This window comes from Panthera pardus, unplaced genomic scaffold, assembly GCF_024362965.1.
Source record: "Panthera pardus isolate Hobbes unplaced genomic scaffold, ASM2436296v1 HiC_scaffold_2, whole genome shotgun sequence".
Taxonomy (NCBI): Eukaryota; Metazoa; Chordata; class Mammalia; order Carnivora; family Felidae; genus Panthera; species Panthera pardus.
This window is the reverse complement of record NW_026526765.1, coordinates 48,935,365-48,961,495: the sequence shown is the minus strand read 5'-3', so window position 1 is coordinate 48,961,495 and position 26,131 is coordinate 48,935,365. Positions and strand designations below refer to the sequence as shown.

The 26,131-nt window shown below is 45.8% G+C and overlaps 1 protein-coding gene across 1 annotated transcript in view; it reads left to right on the top strand.

The window, feature by feature from the left end:
* The window catches only part of ADAM19 (ADAM metallopeptidase domain 19), an 81,401-nt gene that overhangs the window by 31,309 nt on the left and 23,961 nt on the right, over window positions 1-26,131 (top strand). Inside the window, exons 4-9 of the mRNA XM_019464542.2 lie at window positions 1,111-1,189; window positions 7,075-7,151; window positions 16,112-16,304; window positions 17,062-17,127; window positions 21,654-21,725; window positions 25,263-25,429. Of these exons, the coding sequence (XP_019320087.1) occupies window positions 1,111-1,189; window positions 7,075-7,151; window positions 16,112-16,304; window positions 17,062-17,127; window positions 21,654-21,725; window positions 25,263-25,429 (654 nt within the window). The remainder of the gene's footprint in view (window positions 1-1,110; window positions 1,190-7,074; window positions 7,152-16,111; window positions 16,305-17,061; window positions 17,128-21,653; window positions 21,726-25,262; window positions 25,430-26,131) is intronic.

Here is a 26,131-nt window from a genome sequence, read left to right as displayed (position 1 = left end):
GAGATAACCACCATTAAAAATGGGCATTTGCTTCTCCATGTGTTCTCAATGCCTACACTTGTGTGTATTGTTATCAGTTTTTCATTAGGAGGGATTTTTAAAATGTGTATTTTCCTGAAATGTATTGTTTTGATCTAACTCCATTTTTAAACACTTTTTTCCATGTTAGTACATCTAGATCCTCTTAATTCTTGTTTTGTTAGACTTCAATTTCTCTTCCATGAGACACCTTTTTGCCCTTAGACTTCAACTTTCTATAGATGCATTTTGCTTTTAATGTGGCTGAGCTAGTTGAAATGTCCATTTGGCTCTTTTATTTTTCTTTTAACTTTTAGAGAAATGCTAAGAACCTTGTTTGGTGTTGCCTTGCCTTTGATGAGGGATTCTTAACTTCAGCTTCAAGGGGTCTGTGGCAAGAGAGAAACCAATGTGAAGTTTTAGAAAAGAAAAGAAAATAAGAATTTGTTGTAAGGGTAACACAGAACTACCAGGTCTCAGGACATCTGAACCACTAGGTCTCAGCAAAGGCAGACAAAGGCAACTCTGGGAATCGAGGCAGCAGGAACAAAGGAACAGATGAATTGCTTCCATCTGTTTGGTTTTTGCAACATCACTCCATTGGCTTAGCTTGGAACATGGGCCACTCTTGGCCAGGGCCAGGTAGGACACCCTGATTGGCAGTCTCACCAGAACATGCAACAGGAAGGAAGGATTCCCATGAAGAAAAATTGGCGAGCCAATACTGCAAGTTGGTGGATGCAGTGCTGGCATAATTATAGGTACAAAAGAGTGTCCAAAGACCCTGGGAAATTTTAATATGGGTTTGCTTGTGTGTATTCCCAGGACCCAGAAAAAGTTGCGACCACTGCTGTCGTTTTGTCTCCTTCATCTGGTTGTGTTCATACTAAGTGATGATCCCATTAAGAACAAAATTAATAAACTTGCTCCTGGTTTTCTTTTTGTTCCGTAGGCCCTTAGGGCTGCTCATTTTCTTCTGCACAGAGATGCTTGGGTGGTTCTTCCTGGGTCATTTAGAATGACTGGCCACTGTTTCCAGGAGGGTGGAGGCCAACACCTAAAGAGACAAATGTCTATGTTTATTCTTTGCAGGTACCTTTTTGCTCCAGCCTACACAGAAACCCATTATACTCCAAGTGGCAACGCTCAAACCACCATGCTGAAATCTGAGGTGAGTTCAGGTCAGCAGGAATCTGTCAAGCAGCTGGCCTGTCCTGGTGCCACCCCCGGGAAGTGAGGAGATATGTGGTGGGCACAGTCCCTCCTCTGGAGGGATTGTTTGCCCTGACCCCAGACCCAGGGCATGAGCAGGAAAAGCAAAATGTGAATTTGTTGTTTCATAAGGGCTCCCTCTCCTCTGCTGACTAAAATGATCAGGCAAACAGAATATTTTAGGGTAAGTGCCTCTGACTACAATTGGCATAAATCATTACAAAGCATACATTTTCTCTGTTGTATGTTAATCACCCACATATTAACAAAAGTTTAAGTAAAAGGAATGATTTACTGGTAATCCTGCCATTGCACTTAATTAGATGTTTAATTGAGACTTTTCCATATGGATGTATAAGGTTTTGTAGTCTGCCTTTTTTAATGGGATTTTAGGTTTCATAGATTTTCTTGTTTTGCTGCCATCTTCATATTGGATATTTTCCCCCTCAAAAGTGTTTTTGAGTTTGGCTATTTGCAAAGAGATTTGTCACTTAAAAAATGGTCTTTCAAATGGTTTCTCAGAAGGATGAATTTTAGTCTGCTTCACCACACCCCACTGGTGGGCACTTAAGGTAGTGAATTGTCCACGTTTCATGGTCTGCTAGCTTTTCCTACTGAGGTACCTGCTAATATTCATGGGGTCAGATCAGTGGTTCTCAGCTGGGAGTGATTTTGTTTAAAGTGTTTCTTTTATTTAAACTTTTGTTAACATGTGGGCAACTCACATAATGCAAAGAAAATAGGATTCGGGATGATTTATATCAGTTTTAATCAGATGCAGTTACCCTAAAATATTCTATTTGTTTCTATGACCATTTTGGCCAGCAAAGGCTTGGGGGACACTTGGCAATGTCTGGAGCCAGTTTTTGACTGTCATGACTGGGAGGTGGACGCTACCAGCATCTGGTGGGTAGAAGCCAGGGATCCTGCTAAGTGTCCTACAGTGCATAAGGCAGCCTCTCCACAACAGAGGATTATCTGGCCCCAAATGTCAACAGTGCCCAAGGTGAGACACTCTGGATTAGAGTGACCCTTCTCGGACCATGCAGATAAGATGGGGTGAAGAAGGGAAGATGGAACACCAGTGGTCTTCTGCCTTTGGGGCAGGACATCACACACTTTTGTGGCATATAGATGTGGAGGTGTGGTGTATAGGGCCAGAGGGTAGGTCCCTCTGCCTCAGTGCTCCTCTGGCAGCTTCCCGTGGAATCTTAGATTCCTGCATGGCTCATCTTTAAAATATCGCTGTTAGAGTGTAGATGTCCAAAAGGCCATGGCAGCCACCATCAGTCAGTAAAAGCTCAGATTAGTTTATCAGCTTAGCCTTGGATGGGGAAAGGGACTCAGGACAGCTAAGTTTTAATAGATCTAAGAGGTCTGGAGCATAGTAATCAGGTGGCTGAGGTGCTGTGTTGGATTGCTGCATGTGAAGATTAATGCAATCTTACTCACCAAGACCTTCCTGGATAGGGAAGGAATTGGCAGTGTGGCCACTACCCGCAACAGGCAAGTTGGCTATGTCTTCTCATCTCTGGGGAGGCTATCCAGCTGTGGCTCCCCACCTTCTTCAGTATCCCTGGTCAAAACCTCTTCCATCATTGAGACTAAAGTTCTGTGCCTCCAGGGAGGGAGGGAGAGGGCAGGCACGCCTCGAAAGCCCCTACACATAAGGACCTCACAAAGCACGGTCCTCTCAGTTTGGCTCCTGCACTTCTCTACCCACAGCTCAAGAATGGGTCTCAGTGCACAAGTTTGCCATGAGCTCATACTTCCTGCTATGAAAGCCCCCTTGGGTGGCCCCCTCAGGCCGAGAAGCTGAGAAGGAATGCGATGACTTCATGACTGTTCATTTACTTGTTCTTTGTGCTCTCAGAGTCAGGCAGAGATGCTGTGAGGGCCTTTCAGATGGAAGAGAACTTCCCCTCATTCCCAGAACTCTCCTTCTTACGGAAGGTCTTGTTGACCAAAGCACATCCTAGCTGAAGTATGGGATAACCCATTGTTTTCTTATATCCCCTCCTGCAGGACTCTTGCAAAGCCCCCACCCGGCCTCAGGGAGCTCCTAGTCAGCTTTCTTATCTGGGAGCTGAGGGCTTCAAAGAGAAATGAGAACAGAATAAACCATTTGGCTGTGCTTGACCCCAGTGTTGAGAGCCATGCCCTGCTACCAGCCTGGGGCTGGGATAGTGGGAGCTCTGGAGCTCTGGGAACTTCCTCAAACTCATCAGCCAGGCCTGTAGGAGTTAGAGTTTGGGGTCTAAAGCCAGGGCTGTAGCCTTGGCTTTAACTAGCTATGTGACCTTCAGCAACCCTTTTGACCACACTAGTATTGAGTTTCTTCATCAGAAAACTGGATACGCTAACATCTGACTCTCAGAGCTGTAGAAGGGTACAATGAATCACTGGTTTTATGAGAATTTATAAACATCTCTCCCAACACCACATTTTATTCATGAGGAAATGGAGAGAAGAGAAAAAGTTAACATGCTTACCTTCAGATAACCAGTAAATGGCAAGGCTTAGACTAGAGCTCAGTCCTCCTTGGTGCTAGAAGAGAGAAGAGCTATAACAAATGAAGCCCTGTGCACTTTCCTGGGGCTGCTTTTGCCAGGGGTGGCTATGGAGTCTGGAGTCAGGCTGCTATCATTCCAGTCTCCACCTGGGTGTGTGACCTTGGGAAAGACTTGAAACCTCTCCAACCTTTAGTTTCCCCCCACCTCCTTTTTTTTTTTTTTAATTAATTTATTTATTTTGAGAGAGACAGAGCATGAGTGGGAGAGGGGCAGAGAGGGAGAGAGAGAGAATACCAAGCAAGCTCCACACTGTCAGCACAGAGCCTGACGTGGGGCTTGAACCCACAAAACCGTGAAATCATGACCCGAGCTGAAATCAGGACTCAGGTGCTTAACTGACTGAGCTACCCAGGTGCCCCTAGTTTCCCTTTTTAGAAAATGGGAATAATAATATCTACCTCCTAAGGCTGTGAGATTGTCAGAATTAAAAGGAAAAAATCGACATCAGTTTTTTTATCCAGTAGTAAGGGCTGGATAGATGTTAGCCCTTATTGTTTGTAACAGGAAATGGTGGGATCATTATCACACACGATGATGTGTGTGAAAGCCCCTGGTAAATTTAAAGCATGTTACAAAAGTCAGTTGTTAATGCTATTTCAGAGAGCACTCAGTGAACACATCAGTCCAAAGATGTACAAAGAGGTACAGGGATCCTTCACTCCTCTCCCTGGATCTGAATTCTCTTTATCTGTAGAGGTACTTAGATTTTTGAAACTAGCTGACCCCCATTCTGAACTTCTTGACTCCCCGTCATTCCAACATCTGCTAACCCCTTTTACTCCGTAAAAGCCAGGCCCCCTCTTCCACTTGTGAATGATCCTGGGCCGTGGAGTTCATGGCCCTGTAGCTTCTAAGGATCAGGTTCAGAATCTGAGCATTTGATGATGCGTCTCCAGGTCTTGGAATCTGGGGATGGGGGGAGAAACCATGTGATAGTCTGGCATTTGCAAGCAGATGTAATCATGGCTGGAAAAAAAGGTTGTCCCTGCCTCACCTTGTCTCATAGGTGCAACACAGTGGCTTTCCTTTGTGCACCTCTGGTCAGGATCTGACTTGTTTGATGTTCAGGAGAGTTTGATGCAGAGAGGGGCTGCTGCCTGTCCCTCCTCCAGAGGGCCTGAGCCCAAATGGGTGGAGGAGCCGCACTGCTGGCCAGTGGGTTGTCGCCAGGTGGAAGGGCATCCACCAGTGGTCTGGGGACTGACCCTGAACTGAGTGCCAGCCTGGCCCATGTCCTGTGATCTGACGGCATGGCTCAGCTGCATGGGACATAGAATTGGTGTGGCGATGACTGAGGATTCAGGCTCTTGGTTGGCTTCCAGCTCTCTCGAGGCCACATTTTGCCTTTGACAAGGAGAATTTAACGCCTATAACATGATCACTAAGGTTTATTGCCAGCCACTCTGGGCCAGGCACCCTGCACTAGGTCCTTGATGTACTGTATTCTCACAGCCACCTCGTGAGGTAGAGACTGAAGACACTGGAGGTCTGAGACGTTGTGAACTGTTTGCATCGCTGGCAGGTGTGGGAGCTTGTGTTTAAATCTGGCCTGGCTGTGCCAAAATGCTTGAATTTAATTATTGGGCTGTCCTGCCTCGAGGTGGGTGGAAGGTGGAGCCAGAGAATATGCAGGAATGGGTTAGCTGTCTCCTGGGTCACATCCTTGCCAGCTGGGGATCAAAGAACAACTACAAGCAAGTGTGGTCCTGGTGATGGATCACTTGGATTGTTCTATAGGCTGATGCCCGAGATTTCTTTTTTTTTAAAGATTCTATCTACGCCCAACGTGGGGCTCAAACCCACAACCCCAAGATCAAATGTCACGCGCTTCACTGACTGAGTCAGCATGGCATCCCGTGATGCCCGAGATTTCTGATTGGCCCCGCTCTGCTTTGGGGGGGAAAGAGAGAGCTCCTGGGTCTGCAGCTACATAGCTTATACCCTTCCTAAGACCTTTGCGGAACCTGGCTCTGCCCTGGGGATTTTCCCTTCTCTCTGTTCTGACCAGCTTCTCTCTCTTGAACTATCGGGGAAGAGGCTTGGAGGAGCGCGTCCCTCGTTATCACCCTGTAGGGGAAAGTCGTGGTTTGTGCTTCAGTGCTCCCACAGCTGTGTTGGCCTCGTAGATGCTCTTGTGCACCTACTTATGAAACACTCTGCTGGCACCTCCCAACTTTTACTTCAAGCCTCTCTTCACAGTTTGTAATTAAATCTTTGTATGGCTTTTTAATTAAGATTGGTTATCACAAACCTGTAAGCCCCAGGAAGGCTGGAGCTGTGTCTGTTCGCTCCTTGCTGTGTCTCCCGGGCCTGGCTGGGGGGCCTGGCGCATGGCGCGGTGCTCAGCAGCTGTCTGTAGTCACGAGGAGTCCAGCCAGGTCAGGACGACCAGATGGCTGTGAGACACAGCAGTGAGAGAAGAGCATCAGAGCTCCATGCATCCATGGATACAGGTGCCAAGTCAAGTCTGATCCAGACACACAGGGACTCAGGGGAGGTGGGGAAGAAGGGGGGCTGTTGGATTCCCAGGGCTGCCATAGCAAAGCAGTGTGAACCCGGGAGTGTAAAACACAGTTCCGGAGGCTGCAAGTCCAAAATCACAGTGTCAGCAGGGGCCAGGCTTCCGCTGTAGTCCCTTGGGAGGAATGCTTCCTTGCCTTTTCTAGCTTCTGGTGGCTCCTGGCAGAGTCTGTGGTGCTGCTTGGCTTATAGCTGCATCTCTCTAATCTCTGCCACTGTCTTCCAATGGCCTCTTCTCTGTCTGTCTGTCTGTCTGTCTCTCTGTGTCCTCTCCTCTTTTTCTAATAAAGAAAAATGATAAAGTCCAGTGTGACTTCATCTTAATTTAATGACATCTATAAAGACCCCATTCCAAATAAGATCACACTCAGGTTCTGGGTGGACACACATTTCAACTCTGTGGGGCAGCCACAGAGGTGACCCCAGCCAGTGTTTCCTGTGGTCACATGTCCTGGAAAGAGCTCTGAACTAGACCTGAAGTCCTGGCTTCTCTGACTAGCAGGGAAACCTTTGGAAAATCTTTTTGCTTCTCTGAATCTCAGCTGCTTCATCTGTTCAGTCGGGATGATGACATCTGCCCTGTCCCACCTCCCAGGACTATTATGAGGATCAAATAAAATTGTGGCTTGGAAAGCTCTTTGCAGAGTGTAAGTTAAGATCTATATAGTCATCCCTGACCTTCACGAGACATTAACATCGCCATGCTCATCAGTGTCCTTTGGCCTGACCACCCCCCTTTTCTCCTTGCTAGGACCACTGCTTTTACCACGGGACAGTGAGGAAGGCAGAACAGTCCAGTGTCACACTCAGCACCTGCCGGGGAATAAGGTAAGAGGCCCTGACAGTGCTGGCGGAGCACCTGGCACTCTCTCTAGAAATGTGGTAGGGCTGGCCCTGGGCAGGGTCCTTGAGAAGCTGTCCGTTGAGAGTGTATGCCAGCCAGTTCTAAGAAGGGCTGAGCTTGGGAGAGAAGAGGGGAATCCTTGATGATCCACATTTTCACTTGGATTGAGCTCTCTCTTTCTTGAGGAACTTGAATTTATTATTATTTAGGGATGGTGAAGCCAACAGGCCAGGAGATGACTGCCATTGAAAAAATAGTTTATTGTACTCAAGATCCCAAGAGGAGGGGCACACCACATAGGGAAGCATACGGGTCAGTCAGGGGGCAGGGTGTGGGAGATGGGAGGATGTGGGCAAGAGTCTTTACTGTGGTTTCTACAGGAAGAAACAGGCAAAGCAGGGTAAGTATGTTTAGCATTGGCTACTTGGAATAATTCAGTGGGATCTGAGGCACAGGGGCTCTTCCCAGTTGTCTGGAACCTGGCCCTGGGGTGACCAGGGTAGGGGGACAGGGGCCCAGAGGGTGAGAGCCTGAATTTGAAACTTGTTTACCATCCTGGGAATGGGCCGATCCTGAGAAGGGCAAGTCCTCAGCTGTCAAAGAATCAGAATATGGAAAATAAAAGACAGGGTTCATACACTTGAAATGAGTGTGAGCACTTATTCCCACTTCTCCTTTGCTCTTCTCTGGTAGAAGTACTTGTAGGCGGTAAGAAAGGAAATGGAAGAGGAGAGGAGAAGAGAAAGGGAAAGCAAGGTCATTTTCAAGAAGGTCCAACTAGGTCCTTGTAAAGGTCCACTGGAAAGAGAATGGCTCTTCATTCTCTGAGCCAGACTCCCTGGGTTTGAGCCAGGAGCAGTTGACCAGCTGGGTGACCCTGGGCCTCAGTGGTCTCCTGTGTAACATGTGGATAAGGGGGAAATGTCCCTAGTGTCACAAGGATTGAATGTGTTAATAGATCTCTAACGTCCAGAACTGGCTGGCATAAAGTAGCACTCAACAGCCTCCTGGCCCCTTGCTTCCTAGGTGCCCCGTTAGAGGGGCGATATTGACACCACCTGGGAGCCTCTTCAAAATGCAGTATCTCAGGTCCCACCCAGAACAAGTGGATCACAATCTACATTTTACCAAGATCCCCAGGGGATTCGTGTTCACATTACAGTTTGTACCTGAGAATACATGTTTCATAAATACTTGTTTCTCTCCTCCAGCCTATGCTAGTGCTTTGCATATAGCAGGATCTACACATGTATGTTGAAGTAATAAATATCATTCATTTAGACTCTTCCCACTCTCTCCTTCTTTTTGGAAAAGAGATGAGGATCTGAAAAACCTGTATTCTAATTGCCAATACTACGGGTTTTACAATTGGGTTTTAATTGCCTATACTACGTGGCACCTATACCCAATGTGTTGATGAATTGGCACTATGGGGGAAAAAGGGGGCAAAAAAGCCCTGAGTTGTAGTATCTGCCAATATGCTGGTAGAACTACTCCCACCATAACCAATTTAAAGCTATGAACGTGACGTTACTGAAGGCAGCTTTGGGAGGTATGCACACGATGGGCTCCCATGAATTAGTAGGAGGTGTTTCCACTGTGTACCCTTCCTCTCTGTTGGTCAGTTCATTCAGTGACTGTTTCTTTCATTCAAATTAATATCGGGTGCCTACTCTAAGCCCATGTCCTACACAGGTAGAGGAAAGACAGACATTGAAAAGTAATTTTCTGGGCCCTCAGTTTCCTAATCTGTAAAATGGGCGTTGATGATAGGCATGGTAGACCATGTTAAGTGCTATGTTAGCTCTATAGCACTCTACAGACATACGGGATTATTATCATTTTATAACAGGGAAGCCATGCTAACTAAGACTTAACCCAGGCTCACATGCAAGTGCAAGGCCCCTCATGCTGCAGATCCCATGTGTTTGTTTATAAATTGGACCATGTCTCCTCTGTAAGGCCTCGTGTTGAGTCTGCCGGAGGGAATTAGGCAGGAAACAAGCTTTGGCTGGGAGACCATAACTGTGGCTCCAGATCCCCTGCTCAGATGACCTGGTTGAGCCAAACCAACTGGTCTCCCAGTGGTGTTTACAGGCCCAGCCACCACCACCTGCAGTCTGCAAGTAAACAATGTGTCTCCCAAGAAGGAAGAAAGGGAACATGCAGGTGTGACTTGCTTCTCTCTTCCTCTGTCTCCATGGTCTGGAGCAGTGGGAACTTGGCTTGGACTCTTGCAAATCATTCCCGCAGCCGTGCTGACAGGGGGAAACCGGGTGAGCCGTCCATGTGTTTCTATTTTGCATGCTTCCCTCTGGTGCAGTCCACCCATCTGACTTTTCCAGCCTTCTCACTACGCACCTTAAGAACTTATGGGTGTCTGTGGGCCCGGCTGACCTCAGAGCCAGAGACGCATGCCAGATGTCTCGATTCAGACGCTAGAGAAGGAGAGGCTGCAGCAGCCTTCTAACCCACGTAACCCCCAAGTCACTCCCCAGGCTCATAAAACGATACTGCCATGGAAAAAATCTCCATCGTGATTGTGCTTCCCTCCCGGGAACATGCCCCTCGTGATTGGAGAAAATAGGTAGGACTTATACCAAATGGAACCTTCAGGCTGATAATAGAAATACAGAGGAGTTCACCTGAGTTTCCAGATTGTTGCTGGGCCCCCTTGTCTCTCCAAAACAGTACTTCGGGTGACTTTAATTAAAGCAGTAATACATGATTATAGTAAAAACAAATTCGAATAGTACAAAAGAGGGTATAATGAAGGACAGGTTTCTTTTTCACCCAGGATTTTCAGGTTCCTCCCTCCCCAGAGGCAGCCATTGTTACCAGTTACCTTATTTATCCTTTTAGAAATACTTTTTTCAAAAAAAGAACATTGATATGTAATATAGTGTTTTGTAATCCCATTTGGGCCACTGACACCTTTGAGAATCACGTGGCAGCTGTGGATACTCATAAAATACACAAGTGAAATACCATTTCACTAGGGATGCTGGGTGTCCATGCCCCCGAAGCCTGTCTCTGATCAACGACTCATCCTCTAGATGTCTACCTGACTTTTCACATGTACAAATGCTTTGCAAAGTAACACAGTATAAATGTGAGGAGGGATGATTATTTGTGAAGAAATCTAGAGAGTACTGAGATGAAGTGATCATGAGTGAGTCTGTGGGTTCTGGGAGATACACTGTGTGTGTATGTGTGTGTGTGTGTGTGTGTGTGTGTGTGTGTCCCTAGCTCACTGTCATCAAGAGAGGTATTGATTGCAAAAAAACATTTTTTTAAGTTTATTTATTTATTTTGAGAGTGAAAGCGAGGGGTGCAGAGAGCGAGGGAGAGTCTTAAGCAGGCTCCGTGTGGGGCTCGATCACACCAATTGTGAGATCACGACCAGAGCCAAGATCAGGAGTTGGACACTCAATCGACTGAGTCACCCAGGCACCCCAAAACAATTTTTTTCCTCAGTGGTAAGTTGTTTCTTTTTAAAGAAAATGCTTATTAAAAATTATTATTGTACAACTAGTGTGTTAAACATCCAAACAATCCAGAAGTATCAAGTTAAAAGAATTGCAAGTTCTGTATCCTGTTCCACGGTTCCATCCAATTGCATCTCCATGTATAATCACTGTTGGGGGTGTACATAAATGCAAGGCACACCCGTGTGCATACCTGGTGTTTCTTAATCCAAATGAGGTTACCCGTGTGCATAACATTCTGTAATTGTTTTCCAACTTAACATTATATCTTAGACACATATAGATCTACCTCATTCTTTGCATGGCTGCATAGTGTCTTATGTACGTGTGTCTGGCAAGTTCATATACAGAGAAGGATATACAATAAATCATCTGTGGTTTTTATTTGATGCTTCACTCCTACAGTGGCTCTGTCCTCAAAACTCTGGGGCCCCCACTGACTGTGGTTATACCTTACTCCTGCCCAGGACTCAAGTCTGTGAGAGAGGCCAGGGAGAAAGAATATGAGATTAAAAGTGAATGCAAGATTATGTGTGCATGATGGCCTGGAAGGAGCTCAGAACTTAGAGTCAAGGAACCTGTGTTTGAGACCTACCTCCATGCCTCCTGGCTGTGTGATCTCAAGCTTTCCCCTCCCCAAATCATTTTCTCCTTGGCTTTACCTTGGCTGGGCTGGCACCTCCCATGGGCCTTACTCAGTTTTACAGACGTTGCTCATGGTGCAAGGGCTGCGGGTGGGCGGTGGGGGTGGGGGCTGGTGTCAGGATCCCACTGGGGAGTGAGGAGCCTGTTGATCACAAGACTGGGCTCTTCCCCCTGGCTTTAGCTACTGACCTTGACAAGTTCCTTCTTCTCTGGGCTTTGGTTCCTCTCATCTGAAAAAGGAAGGTAGATCAGATTACGCAAAGGGCTCTTCCGTGTTGGAAGTTCTGTGTTGCAGAGAGAGTGGACAGTCTCAGGGAGCTGGGCACCTGGGGCAGGAGGAGGTGGCTCATAAGTACATGGCAGTCCATCCTTGTCTTCGCTTTGCCAAGGAGTGGCATGGCCTTTCCCTTTTGAATATCTGGCCTTCCTTCTGAAGAACAGACAATAAATGCTACCTGTGTATCAGGCACAGAGTAAGTCTTCACAGGGCAGTACCGTTCAGTCATGACAGGTGTAGATTCCGGACTCAAGCCATTCCTGTTTTAAAACCTGACAACTCGGGGGACCTGGGTGACTCAGTCAGTTAAGTGTCCAACTTTGGCTCAGGTCATGATCTCACGGTTTGTGAGTTCAAGCTCTGCATTGGGCTCTCTGCTGTCAGCACGGAGTCTGCTTCAGATCCTCTGTCTCCCTCTCTGTCTGCCCTTCCCCCACTATCTTTCTCTCTTGATCTCTCTCTCTCAAAAATAAATAAACATTAAAAACCTGACAACTCACTTTAATTCTCTAGTGTCAGTTTTCTCGCTTATAAAATGGGAATAATCATGACATCATTGGTGGATTTACATTAGGTGATGAGTGCAAGCTCCTTGAGAGCAGGGACTCTCTGATCATGTTGCATCCTCAGCACCTAAAACAGCTCCTGGCACATAGTAGGTTCAATATACCTGCGTTGAAGGGCTACCAAATGGCTGCCTATTCGTTCAGTCAATTATCCCAGCCACAGTGTGAGCCAGCCAGCATTATTGACTTAGCATAATGCTAGTAGACAGCAGAGCCAGAATTCAAATCCAGATGTGTCTCCCTCCTGAGCCCACACTCTCCACTTGTGCCTTGCCACCCTATCCCGGAGGGCGCACGTCACCTATATGCCTTCTGCCTCCTGTGCTGCCTTTGATGTTCCCAGTAACTTTTTCTCCTTGGACGGAGACTGGGGAGGGAAGAGGGAAAGCAGGGTAACAGGGTGGTTACCTCTTAGAGCAGCTCTGGATGTAAGGACATGGGATGTGTCCCCTTGGGTTTAGCTCCGAATGGACACGTTCCCAGGAAGCAGTTTGTGCCTGGTTCCTTCAAGGGTGCATTTGGGTAAGTTCTGTGGTTGTTCAGGAGTTAAACATGAATCGTTCGCTGCTGCCTGCCTGTCCTGCCCTGCCTGGGTTCCTCTGTATAATTTCATTTATATCAAGCTCCTAACAATGAGAAATAGGCTGGAGAATGGAATGGAGGATAGCGTGTGAGGTCCCAGCCACCCAGCCTCCTGGGCCCCCCTCCCGTGCCCTCTGGCTAAGCTCTGCTAGTGCTTACATTTAGCAAATTAGATCAACTGAGGCTCCTGGAAAGATAAATGACCCATAGGTGCTCAGGGGAGAGCAGCTAGCAGGATTTGAGGGTGGTGATAGGGGAGGCCCCAGAAACTAGAGTCTCAGAACCCACCCCCCCCCCCCCCGCCACCATCTTCAAAGCTGGTGCTCACTGTAAAGTGCTCGGGCTTGTGCCAGCTTCTCCTCCAAACCAGGCAGTCTGGGAGGATTGCAACCGTGCCACAGGGTGAGTTACCAAGGAACACAGTAGGGAGGAGGGGAGGGAAGTGGCCTGGAGTCTTACTGCTGGAAGGACCTTTGGTGTCCTTCTGAGCCTGTGTTTCTCAAAGTGTAATCTGCTCACTCCCTGAAGCAGAATCGCCTGGGGCTTTGTGAAAAGACAGGCTCCTGCCCCCAAGCCTGGGCTGCGGGCCAAACTTCCTGAGTGTAACTGCACAGGGAATTACCGGGGGACTTGTTTACAGTGCAGAAGCTCTGGCCTACAGAATCTGAGTCTCCTCCATCTGTATTTTTAATACACTCTGTAGAATATTCTAGTAGATAGCTCTGAGAGCTCTGATCCTTGAGGTCTCTGACCCATAGGTTTGGAACTTGCTGATGGAGGCAGACGATGGAGGCAGACGGCATAGAGGTTAAGGGCATGGGGTCCAGAGTCTGCCAGACCTGGCTATCTAACTTCCCTGGGACTCAGTTTCCTCATCTATAAAATGGGACTCATGATGGTACCTTATAACACTGATGAAATGAAAGTGATGATTGTATGCACAATGCCTGGCATATGGTTAACTCTCAAAAAATGGCATCTAAAAATGAAAACTAGACTAAATGCCTCCTTTGTCTTCTTATCTCCCAGCAGACTGATATCTTACTTCAGACAGGCCAAGCACACCTCAGGGAGAGTTTCTGGTGCCTGTTACTTAACTGGGAATATCTTTCTGATCCACTCTACAGGGCTGTTGTGACAGAGGCAGTGTGAGATTATGGTTAAGGTTGTGGGAACCAGACTGCTTAGGGTCTTACTACCTGTGTGACTTTGGGTCGGTTTATTATCCTCACCTAGCCTTAGTTTCTTATTTGTACAACAGGGATAACATTTGTAAAGATCAGAAATGTTGGTGTGAATAATAAAATACTCAGCACAGTGCCTGGACTATAGCAAAGCCTCTATATAGCCACCATGATTATTATTATTCACCATGCACCAATCTTTGACTTGATCTCTGTTCTATTTGGCCCAGAGGCTTGTTCAAATGATGCCTGGTCAACTACACTGGAACTTTCACTGGTTCCTGTGTGGAACTTTCCACTCACTGGGTATTATCTTCATAGCCACAAACTGATGCACACAAAACCATCATCTGATTTGCGGTCAAGCCCTCTGTTTCCAATGTTTGGAGCCATTGGGAGAAACTGAGGTGACGGGAGGGGCCTTGGTCAGTTGAGATGAGAAGAAAGCTTGGGAACAGGATGCCCGCAGTGGCTCTGCCCTCTGCCCTTTCCTGTCTGGACTCAAGAGCGGATGTGACCCTTGCTCTTCACCCCACTCCCACCCCCAGCTGTTCAGGGGGCACCTTGGGTGTCCTGCTGTGGGGCTGGTCCAGGATTGCTGCGTCAGCCTGGGTGAGGCCGACGGGAAGTCATCAGGCTCCCTGGCACCGGAGTGAGGTCAGCCAGGGATGGATTCCAGGAAGGCTGCTGCTGATCAGAGGCTGGCTCTATCTCTCCCACAAGCATCGCGGGCTCTTCCCAAAGGGCAAAACCTGGGCAGGGCTTTGATGGGGTGGAGGCGGAGGTGGAAGCCAGGACAGCCAGAGAGAGGTCCTGCCAGTTTGGAGTGGCAAAGACTGACTTGGAGATACTTTAGCTTTTGAACATTCTGGAGAGAGGAGGGCCTGAGGTTTTGGAGCTCGTGAAATGCTGCTGATGCCTCAGGACCTCTTGCTGAGCTTCTTCCTCCCCCAGAGTCCTGACGGAGTGCATTCTCTTGCTATAGTAGTCATCTCACTGCATCAAGGATAGCAAATACCTGCTATGTGGGCCTCTACTCACCCTTCCATTGATTATTTGTGATAGTGATTGATAATAAGTCATGGCACTCTTTCTCCCCTTGTGGAGATAAAGCTCTCAGAAGCCTCATTGACGTAGCAGTCCCAGGCAGCTGTGTCTAATCCATCAGTGTTAGGAGCGATGAAATCTTTTTGCGCTCTCTGTTATATACTCTAGTGATTTATTCCCATGTTTAGAATCTAAGCTCCGTGGGGGCAAGCACTTTGTCTGTCTTGTTCACTTTTCCATCCTCATCAACTAGTCTGATGCCTGGCACATAGCAGGAGCTCAGGAAATACTTGTGGAATGAATGACTGCCCTCCAGTGAGCTGTGAATTACTCAAGGACAGGGATTATATCCAAATCACATCTAGTACAGATTAAGGATTCATTGAGTGAAAGAATATAATGAATGAACACATGTCCTTATTCTGAGTTCAATCGTTGTTTCTCTAACCAAGAGAAAAGAGTAATCACATGTCCTTGGTTGTGGACATCACTTCACTAAAGAGTGGCTTTGTTGTGGCTAGTAGGAATGCCATTGGTAATGCCTCTAGCTTTGGTTTCTGTACACAAAAATTTAATCCATTTAATCATCTGGAGTCCTGTTAAATTAGTAAATTATTTGCATTTACACATGGGGAAACTGAGGCTTGGAGTGATTTTATTTTTTTAAGAGGTTTGTTGAAGTCCATCTGACAGCTTAATGTTGGTGCTGAGACCAGAACTTGGGCCTCCTCACCCCTAGACCAGTGTTTCTTTTCCGGTCACCATACCATTTTTTTCTGAGTCTATAAAGTTTTGACTTTTGATTTGTCATATGCCATGTTTGAGTTTGGGAGGCTTTTGGGAATCCTGGTCTCACCATCCTTTCTATTATTAACTGTCCCAGGTGAGCCTTTTTGGAATCTTTGAGCTTTTTCATAATAAGCTTTTAAAACCTGAAATTGTGTGCCACCTTTCATATGCATGTGCATTTCTCTGGAGAGGAAGTCTAAGTTTGCATCAGATTCTCACCAGAAGTCATTATGCATGACCCATAATAAGGTTAAAAACCAACGATCAAAACCAACATGTCATTTTGCATATGGGGAAACAGGCCTGAGCAAGAGACTTTTCCAGACCATAATCTTTGACCAGAGATTCTATTTCTCCCATTGACAGAGGACTGATTATGGTGAGAAGTAACCTCAGCTACATCATCGAGCCCCTTCCTGGCAGTGAGGGCCACCACCTCATTTACAGATCTGAACATCTCAAGCTGCCCCTGGGGAACTGTGGGTTTGAGCACTACAAGTCCACCACCAGGGACTGGGTCCTTGAGTTTACGAACCAGACCAAGAAAAGACCTCGCAGGGTGAGTCTCAGTGCAAGAGTCAACCTGGGGGTAGGCTTGTCCCCTCTGAGGATCCTTACTTTGGATCCAGGGGTATTTCTAAATTAAAAGAGATGGCCAAGAAGGAGGAAATTACCTTTCTTTTATAGTCTAAGTTATTATCTTGTTCACTGCTGTGAGATACTCTTGTATTGGATGGGATGAATTGGATGGGAAAAACACTATGACATTTAAAATACCCTGAGATGCTGATTTCAGAAACTTTAAAATGTGAGAAAAGAATTTATGCCTCTCTTTTTGGAATAGCCACTTAACCATATGCACAAAATGCTTGTATTTATGTATACTGAAAATAGAGCTATGTGGTTTAAATGCTTTTTGGGAACTTGACTTTCAGCATGTTCCCTCACAGTATGTTGGCCTATGTACTAGCAAGCCCAGCTCATTACTTTTTGAATATAAAGGACTGGACTGATAGTCTCAGAGCAGCCCCAATGATAACCAAGATGGCAGGCAGAAGGTGTAGTGAGAGTAATGGCGACTGCAGCCAGAATGGCTCTAGTGCCAGGTGTAAAGTTAGTAACCAGCACTGCTTATTAACTAGCACTATTTCTTAGTAGTTTTTTTTTCAATATATGAGATTTATTGTCAAATTGGTTTCCATACAACACCCAGTGCTCATCCCAAAAGGTGCCCTCCTCAATATCTTAGTAGTTTTTCAAAATGAGGAAATGCTCATCATTTCTACAGCTCTGATCTGCATATATCTCTTTCTTAGATGAAAAGGGAAGATTTACACTCCATGAAGTACGTGGAACTTTACCTTGTGGCTGATTATGCAGAGGTAAGGGGGAGACAGGGGTTTTTGTTTTTGTTTTTGTTTTTTTACAGAAAAGCACTCTTTTGATAGCTTCCATTCCAGGCTTCAAACTACTTTGGGGGAAATGCTGAAACATTGATCTTTCCCCAGTTTGTCATGTGATTTTGGACTTAAATCTGACCAACGGCTGTTTTCGCTATTTTGAACAGTTGGGGGGCTGGGGGGAAACAAGGAAAAATCTCTTCTGGCTCCATACATTAATCAGATAGAAAATCAGGCAACTAGTGTTATTTAGATAAACATTTCTTAAACTGAGTCTGAAGATCTTTAGGTTTTGGTGCTTAATCTTAGGGAGTCCATAAATTCTCTATAGAAATTAAAAAAAAAATTTTTTTTTTTGCAAAGACAAAAAGTGTATTTGCAATCATCTGATTGAATATAATTTTCCAGCCCATGTGTGGGTCCGTTTTTGTAATCGTGTTCGTGCCAAATGAGAACCATGGTTCTCAAAGCATCAGCAGCATCTGGGAACTTGTGAGGTGCTAATTCTTGGGCCCCACCCCAGACCTGCTGAGTCCTAATCTATGGGACTGGGGTCCAAGAATCCAATGTTTTAACAAGCCCCCTGGGTGACTCTGTACACAGGCAAGTTTGAGAACTACTGACCTAAGGAAAAGCTGTCTGCCTAATTCTATATTTCTCAAATCATGCCAGGTTTTCATGAGCCTTGGCTTCTAAGATTTGGTGAACACTTGTCTCTCTCACTCTTTCATTTCATTTGTTCATCAGCGATATCATGATTTTCTCTTATATGTCAAGCACAGTGCTTGGCCCCAGGAGATTAAGACAGACCTGCCCCTGACATCAGAGTTTATGGTAGGAGCACAAGAACTCTATAGTTTCAAGTGTGGTAACTGCCAGGATCGGTCTTTATAGTGGATCAGAGCCAAGATAATGAGAAGTGCCCCATGGTGTGGGAATTGGGGTAAGCTCCCACGTGGTGATGTTGAAGCTGACACCTGAAGAGTGGTTTTCAGGTTTTAGAACCCATATTTGCCTAAATTCGTCATATTTCACCCCCAGTTCTCAGTTCATGTAGTGACTCACCCACAACTAAGCACATCTGGGTATGGAAAGGCACGACAAGCTGAGTACTCCCCATGTTCTAACACTGCCGCCTTGCCTGGGGATCCCCCAGAGCTCTGTCTGTCTCATTCCCCATCCAGATGGTACAGTTACCAGCTCCCCGGAAAGAACTCATCCCAAGGTGGCTTTACCTAGTCCATAATCCCAGAGCACAGATTGTGGAGCAGTGCAGGTTATGGGAAGAACACTAGGCTTCGGGCCTGAAGAGCCACCTTCAAGAGTATTAGTGGCAGGAGCAGGTGGCCTTGCACTGCCTTAAAGGACAAGGAGTTGTTAATGGGGCAGACAAGTGGAGGTGAAGGGCATTCCAGGCCAAGGGGACATCATGTTCTGCTTTGAGAAGAATTTAGCTTTGTAACTGATGTCAGTATTGGTTTCTCCAGCAGCCTTTCCTTTTTTTTTTTTTTTTTTTTTTCTTTTCTTTTTGTTTTCCTTTCCAAAGACTGGTGTATGTGTAGGGTAGGAGAGCAGTGTGGGGAGAAAAATCTAAAGCTGATTTAAAAACCGAGGCTCCGCCGTCATGGGGAGAGGTAACAGATGCTGGCCCCTGCCCAGCAGGACTGCCTTATAGTGAGAGGGCTGCTGGAAAAGAGCTGAGTTCCTCTGACTCCAGGACATTTTTCCATTTAAGCTTTTATTAGATGATCTGAGATCATCTAATACAGTGGTCTTGAAACTTTTTTTTTTTTAGCCACAGAATCTTTTGTTCAGATGAAAGCTCCTGGTACCCTGCTGCTCTAATGTAAAGGTGGGGTGATCCTCCCCTCTGGCCCTGCACTCGCCACAGTGGAATCTTGCTTCAGGGTTCTAAAACCTACTAGGTGCGAAACTCTGGAAGCTGAAGAAGTGGGGGTGGGGTAGGTATTGGGTGGGCACCTTTAGTCTCTTGACCTTCAGGGTCACAGCAAACCCCCAAGAGGAAAAGTGGCTCCCAAGGTGCATCTAGGACTGGGGTGTGGTCTAGAGCCATCTTCCTGTTCCAGAGTAGAGAGCCTCCAGCACCAGCCTCATAGGCATTGATGATAGGCGGTGATTCGTGCAGCCTGTGGATCGGGAATATGCTCATTTCTCAGCGTCCTGGGCTTTGAATGATTCACTGGAGTGGGACGTAATCAGCCAGGCTGGGTTCACAGCCTCACAAACCCCCCGCCTCCCCACACCACTCCTTCCTGACTCCCTTTTCAAGTGATCTCTCACCCTCTGCAGGCAGAAATGTATCCCTGACAATTAATTAATCTGAGAGGTTGGGAAGACAAGGCAGGGCAGGGCTGCCTTATCTGTGATTTACAACCTGATGCTGAGACAGGCCAGGCTCCTTCTCTGGGCTCTGAACTCAGTGCAGGGAGCAGAGCCGCAGAGAGAGAGAGAGTTGTTGCAGTAAAAATGACCAGGCAGCTGCTCACTCCCTGGGCCTAGGTGGGAGGGCCTGGGGTGGTTCTCTGTTTATTCAGTCCTCAAGTGAAATGGGAAATCTAGGCAGGGAAAGTGCAAGATAGGATGTTGCAAGATGATGCAGGATAGTTGTAAAAACAGGCATGCAAAGTGCTTTCATATTCTGGTCAGAATGTGGGGTAGTTGGGAAAGGCCAAGCGATGATCCTGTTTTACTTCCTGTGTCACCCTAGAAAGTATTGAGATATTTCTTTCTTTAGATCAGGGGTCCGCAAATTATAGCCTATTGCCAAAACCAGCCCACCACATATTTTTGTAAATAGAGTTCTACTGGAGCAAATGCTCCCTGCTGTGTGTATTGTCCATGGCTGCTTTTGAACTGCAGTGGCACAGTGGAGTAGTTGAGATGACACAGTGTGTCTGCAAAGCCTCAAATATTTACAATCTGGCCATTTGCAAAAAGTTTGCTATTCCTGCTTGAGACTTTTAGACAACATGGTACATTACTTAAACTACCGTGGTAACATCAGGCAGCTGTTTGAAGATAGGATTAATATATTTGAATATTAATATATGTGAAAAACAATGAAATCTGATGTTCAAATAAATATTCGGTAAATGCTACAACACTTTCTCTGCAGGAAGACCAATTTAGAAATGGGAAGACTCCATAAAGAGAAACTTCAGGATTCACAAGTCATAGGTCCAAGTCATGGGGCTTTGCATTAAATTTATCTCTGTAGAAGGCAACGGTGAGGTGAGATGATTGACTGTTCTGATGAGTAACAGTCCTAAGGAAGCCCAGGAAAGTCCAAAAGCAGTGGGAGAATAAGAAATGGTGGGTTTCTCCCCTGTATCATGGCTGGGACACACGCCCGTGCCAAGAAATACCCCAGAGTGTTTTATCTGGCTGTTCTTTGTGTTTTTTGCTTGGATATTTTTGCAGGATGGGGTGGAGGAAGGATGTGAAGGGTTGGAATTTAAGTAACGTATATAAGTGTGTATATAAGATAAATCACATAGGTTTTTATACAACAATAGCAGTGTACAGGACATGCCCATAATTTGCAAATTTAGGTTGCAATTGTAGCAAATTTTATCTTTACACTGTGAAGCTTTCCTTCATCATTGCAGCTGAAAGAGATCTATCCCATTCAGGCAGGAATGATAAATGCGAGGCTACACACTGAAATGTCTCCCTCCTGGTACCCATGGCAGACATTTATAATCGAGCACAGCACTCTTTCCTACTGAACCCCATGCAGTCTCAGAATTTTTGTAGAAAGGCACTGCCATCAGTCTGAGTGGCATGCCAGATGAAACCTGTTTTCCAAGGGCTTATAGTCCTGGTTGCCAGCACCCATGTGTGTCGTTCATGTGGCCTCATGCAGTATTTATGTACCCATTTTAATTGTGTACTCCTTAAATACAGAATCTGCCATTGTTGTTATTTCTGGCTCTCTTTCTGTTTTAATTTAAGGTCCTCTAGACCAGTACCAGGATCTCACACACTGTGTCCTACCTCATCCCAAACACAATGCCTTGTCATCAAAGACATTCAGCAGCTATTTGATCAGTGTTGATTGATCACATGTAGGGAGCCCTCATGAGATCCCTGTGATGGTGGCTTCATGTTGGGGTGATGACCAAAGCAAGGATCAGATTGGTCCCACTTCTAAGCCCCAATGAGAGTTTGCAGGAGACCTGGTAATTTGGAGGACAGAAGAACAGATTTGATTTCAAGGGCTGGAGGAAGATAATTCAGTTCACTACACAACTATTACATGCCTACTGTGTGCCTGGCACTGAACTGATAGTTGGGGATACCAAGATGAATGTGACCCAGGTTCTACCATCCCTGAGCTGAAACTGTATGTAGGGGCAGGGAGGAGGAAGTCATATAAAAATAACTGCTCATAGAAGACTGGAGAAAATAAAAGCTAATTGAAAGACAAGAAATGGGGCACAGGAAGGGGTCCTGGGGTCTCACCTAGCTCTGCTTATTCCATTTAGTTTCAGAAGAATCACCGAGACCAGGATGCCACCAAACACAAGCTCATGGAGATCGCCAATTACGTTGATAAGGTGAGACCAGGTGTGTACTTTGTGGGAAAGGTGCCAGCACCTTAGAGGTGCTGCAGGGTAGGAGATCACACGGCCCCTGAGCTGCCTCGTGGATTGGTCACCCAGCCAGTTTCTGAGAGGCAATAGCAATGGTATAGAGGCTCAGGGTGGTCATGACAAAGCCCTCAACTATGTGACCTTAGCCAGGTAACTTACCTTCTTTGGTTTGCAGTTTTGTTTTGTTATGTTTTTAATTTGCAAAGTAGAGGGTGTGGCTTAAACCAATGGCCTGCAATTATTTTTGTTTTTCTGGTGGAATCCTTCTTTTAAATGAAATCTTAGGACGATGTCTAATATAAAAGTCAGACGAAAACAGACTGCTCTAAACCAAAGCAAGGGTGAGGATCTGAAGTGATGTCCTCTCGATTCTTCCCCTCACCCCTGCAATGGTTGCTGGGTAACCTAGTTTAAGAATGCTTTAAGGTTCAAAAAAAAAAAAAAAAAAAAAAGACTGCTTTAAGGTTCTCTGAGGTTCCTTCCAGGTATAAAGCCCAGAAATTTTCTGACTTAGGGGAGAATTGAGGTAGGTCAGCATGGGAAAAGTACAGGGCCTTAAAAGTTGAGTGGGTTGTTTTGGGCAAGCTGTATAGTCTCCATCTGTAAAATGATTCTAAAATTATTTGTCTCTTAGAAAGTCTTTGTGAATGGTTAACTTTCCTTGATCAGGCCCTTTTAAACATGTCCTTAGGAAATACCCAAATTCTTGAATTTTCCTAGAGCAGTCTGGTCGGGGACTTGGAAATACTTTATGTGAAACTGCAAACTGCAGTGGAAAAGATAAACCTCTTGATAGGCTAGTAGTAAATAGTTTTTAAAAGTAGATTTTAATATGTTTGAGGTCACAGGTCTCTCGAGAATCTGAAAACATTTATTGTATGGTTTCAGGGCACTCATAGCACTTCTGAAGCTTAATTCTGAGCCTGTTAGGGATTCATGGATCCCAAGTCTACAGGGGAAATTATTATTACTATTTTTTTGCCCACTAATAGATAAAGAAGATAACTTAAATTTTTTTTATGGATTTTCAAGCAAATTTGCTAGTGTTCTGAAGTCATCAGGTGAGAGGGTCTGGGGTCTGTGTTTTTGTTTTGGCCTAGATGGCTCCAAAAACACTGGTCAGTGACAGGTGAAAGTCAAACATCAGCATTTCCTGGAAGGAAGGACTCCAGGGACACAGTTCAGTCCTCTTTCTAGCTCTTAATTCACTCAACAATAACATTCAAGTGATTCTACATCCCAAACACTCAACATCTGGGAAAACAAGAAAAGCTTGTTTCCTGGGGGGGATACCAAGGAGGCAGATCCTGCTGTCACTCACATGACATCTATTGTTCTGGAGACTCAGCAGGTGGGAGGCCTGGCTGGGTCTCCCCTTCATGGACTCCAGCTGGTCTGGGTGGTAGAACCAGGGTTGCAGATGAAAAGTGGAAGAGAGGGGACACCAAGCCCCAGCCCTTACTCAAAGCCCCTAGCCTTGCTAGCTGGTCCCTTCCGTTGAGCACTCTTGGTTTTCTCCTCAGCAGCTGACTTTAGTCACTCCAACTGGGGTGAGGGAAGGCAAACCTACTTCTCTGAGGCTTGCTGACCCAGCTACTTGAACTGAACTGTTGTTGAACTAAAACTGGAATGAATCACACTAATTTGCTGAATCATGAACCCAGTCCAAAATGTTTTTTCCTTAACTGTGAAAAAGCCAAGTTTAAGTCCTTAAAAGCTCCCTCACGAAGCAAGTTCAAATTGGAATCCAAACCCTTTGTTTTCTGTAATGATCAACCTGGCACAAAACTGGAAAATCAAAATTTCCTTTGAAATCTACTGATATTTCACTGAATCTGGAGCCCATCTTACAGCACAACTTCCGGCAGGGGGCAAGATGATTCTCTGGATGTGTTAATATGCCAGCACTTAACCAGTGAGGATCTTGAGTGACTCTGAGACCTGATCTGATAACCTGGGCCTTAATCCTGGCTCCACCGTCCTCCCTCTGAGACTTTGGGCAAGTTACTGACTTTTTCTAAGCTTCTGTGCTTGGTACATAGAATGTGCTTGATAAACATTGGTGTTAGGATTGTTTTTAGTTGCTGCAGCCCCCACGGGTTTTGGATTAAGATAGTATCTTCTGTTCATGTGATCCGGGTTTACATGCATTGTTTTTATTTTTTTCAAAGTTACTGCCTCAAGTGATCTCTAGGGTAGGCCAAAGAATCCCTTGAACATACGCCTTCCAGTAGTGCTTAGCTTTAAAGAAAACCCTCTTCCTGTTTACGTACGTGAGATGAAAGACACTGTGTCACAAAGGTAAGGTGTAGCTCTAATCTGAAGGATCCTGAGAGTCAGGTCTCATTTATAGACTCTCAGGCTCTTTGGGTTGGTCAGAACTCTGAAGGTTATCTGGACTTTTGTGGACCAATGCTGGCAACCTGTTTGTGGTATTGTTGACAAAGCCTGAACACCTCCAGTGATGGGAAAGGAAACTTTTGAGAATAAGCGTTCTCTCTCTACTTGTATATCATTTATACCCATTCACTTCCAAAAGGAGTGGGAGACATCACACAATAATCCATATACAATTTGGCATATCCATACAGCGAAATACTATTTAGCAATTTAAAAGAATGATAAACTGATACAGGCCATGAGATGGATGAATCTCAAAAACATGCTAAGCGAAAGAAGCCGCAGACACAAAAGACCACATATTCTGTAATTCTGTTTATAGGAAATGTCTAGAAAAGGTAGATCTATAGAGACAGAAAATAGGTTTGTGATTGTTTGGTTCTGAGGGTGAAAATGGGAAATTACTATAAATAGGCATGAGGGGCCTTATTGGTATGATGAAAATACTCTCAAATTGGATTATGGTGATCACTTTACTTCTTGGTAAATAAACTAAAAATATTGAGCTGTATACCCCCAAATGGGTGGATTTGATGGTATTTAAATTATACCTCTGCATACAAGAGGAATTTAGTATGAGAGAACTTTCTAGACACATATAAAACAGGTAAGTACCATGTAAGGAATTGGGGGAGATGACTCCCAGGCAGCTGGACCATAGGTGCTTATTTACAGACAATGGCAGAGCTTAGCTCTGAGCTTACTCGTGACTAACTTCATTTAAAAGCTTTTTTCCTATTTTAAAATGAAAGGGGTCTTACGTGTTTTACCTACTGGATGAGCCCCACTGTAGGACTGAGTGAAACAGCGCTGATCCTATCTGTGCGTGAAAGCCCTGTACATGTTTGAAAGCAAGTCTGTGTCCTGTCCTGTCTCTAAGCTAAGTCACCCCAGCTCTGCCACCAGAATGTTGCGCATTGTGCTCGGGATCTCACTAATCCCTCCTGAAAAAATGTGAATAGCCACACCTGTTGCCTCCCTGTCCTTAGAGGAATGTGCAGAAGAGGAATCTGGTATCTGAGTGCTTAGGCTAGGAAGGGGCTTATAAATCTCAGGTGGTGCTGACGGAGGAGGCTGTGGCTTTTCTGTGTGTGTTTTCAGTTTTACCGATCCTTGAACATCCGGATTGCCCTTGTGGGCTTGGAAGTATGGACTCATGGGAATATGTGTGAAGTTTCGGAGAACCCCTACTCTACTCTCTGGTCATTTCTCAGTTGGAGGCGCAAGCTGCTCGCCCAGAAGAACCACGACAATGCACAGTTAATCACGTGAGTAGCCCTTTTCCATATAGGTTGCCTCAGCCCTGGCTGCACCCCCCTGCCTGCGGGGTGTGTGTGTGTGTGTGTGTGTGTGTGTGTGTGTGTGTGTATGCTGTCTGCCCTCCCCCTCCCCCCAGTGCTGAGTACTGGGAGTACTGGCCATTTTGCGTCTCTGGTCCAAATAATTACTTATTTCTCAGACCTGTGCTCTGCCCCCAGCACACCCAGCAAAATATTAAAACCCTGAGAGGCATAACAACCCCAAGAAGTGTTTACAATCTAGATGAAAAAAATTAGATTTACACATATTCAGTTGAACATCAGAACCGATTGGGTGTGTATTTGGGAGGTGACTGACTCTCATTGGCTGCTCTCAAACAGATTTTCTAAGGGGCTCACTGTGGTCTTCTTGGTGCTTTGTTTTAGTATGCATACTAATCTCCCAAAGCAGTAGCAGGAGGGAGCCTTCCTTAGGTCGTCCTACACTTTGTTCCCAGTGGCCCAGGGCTGACAGCCTGAACTCATGCAAGTGGCAGACAGTGCAGGAGCTGTGCGATTGGTGGGAGGGAGACATTGGGGTGGGGTGGGGGAGTTGTGTCAGAATATCTTCAATCCCCGAAAGAATAGACACTGTACAGGGGTCGTGGTGATACCTGATGTCCCCCTGGGGGTGATTATACGGTATTTTTAGTGTTGGCATCCAAAGGTATT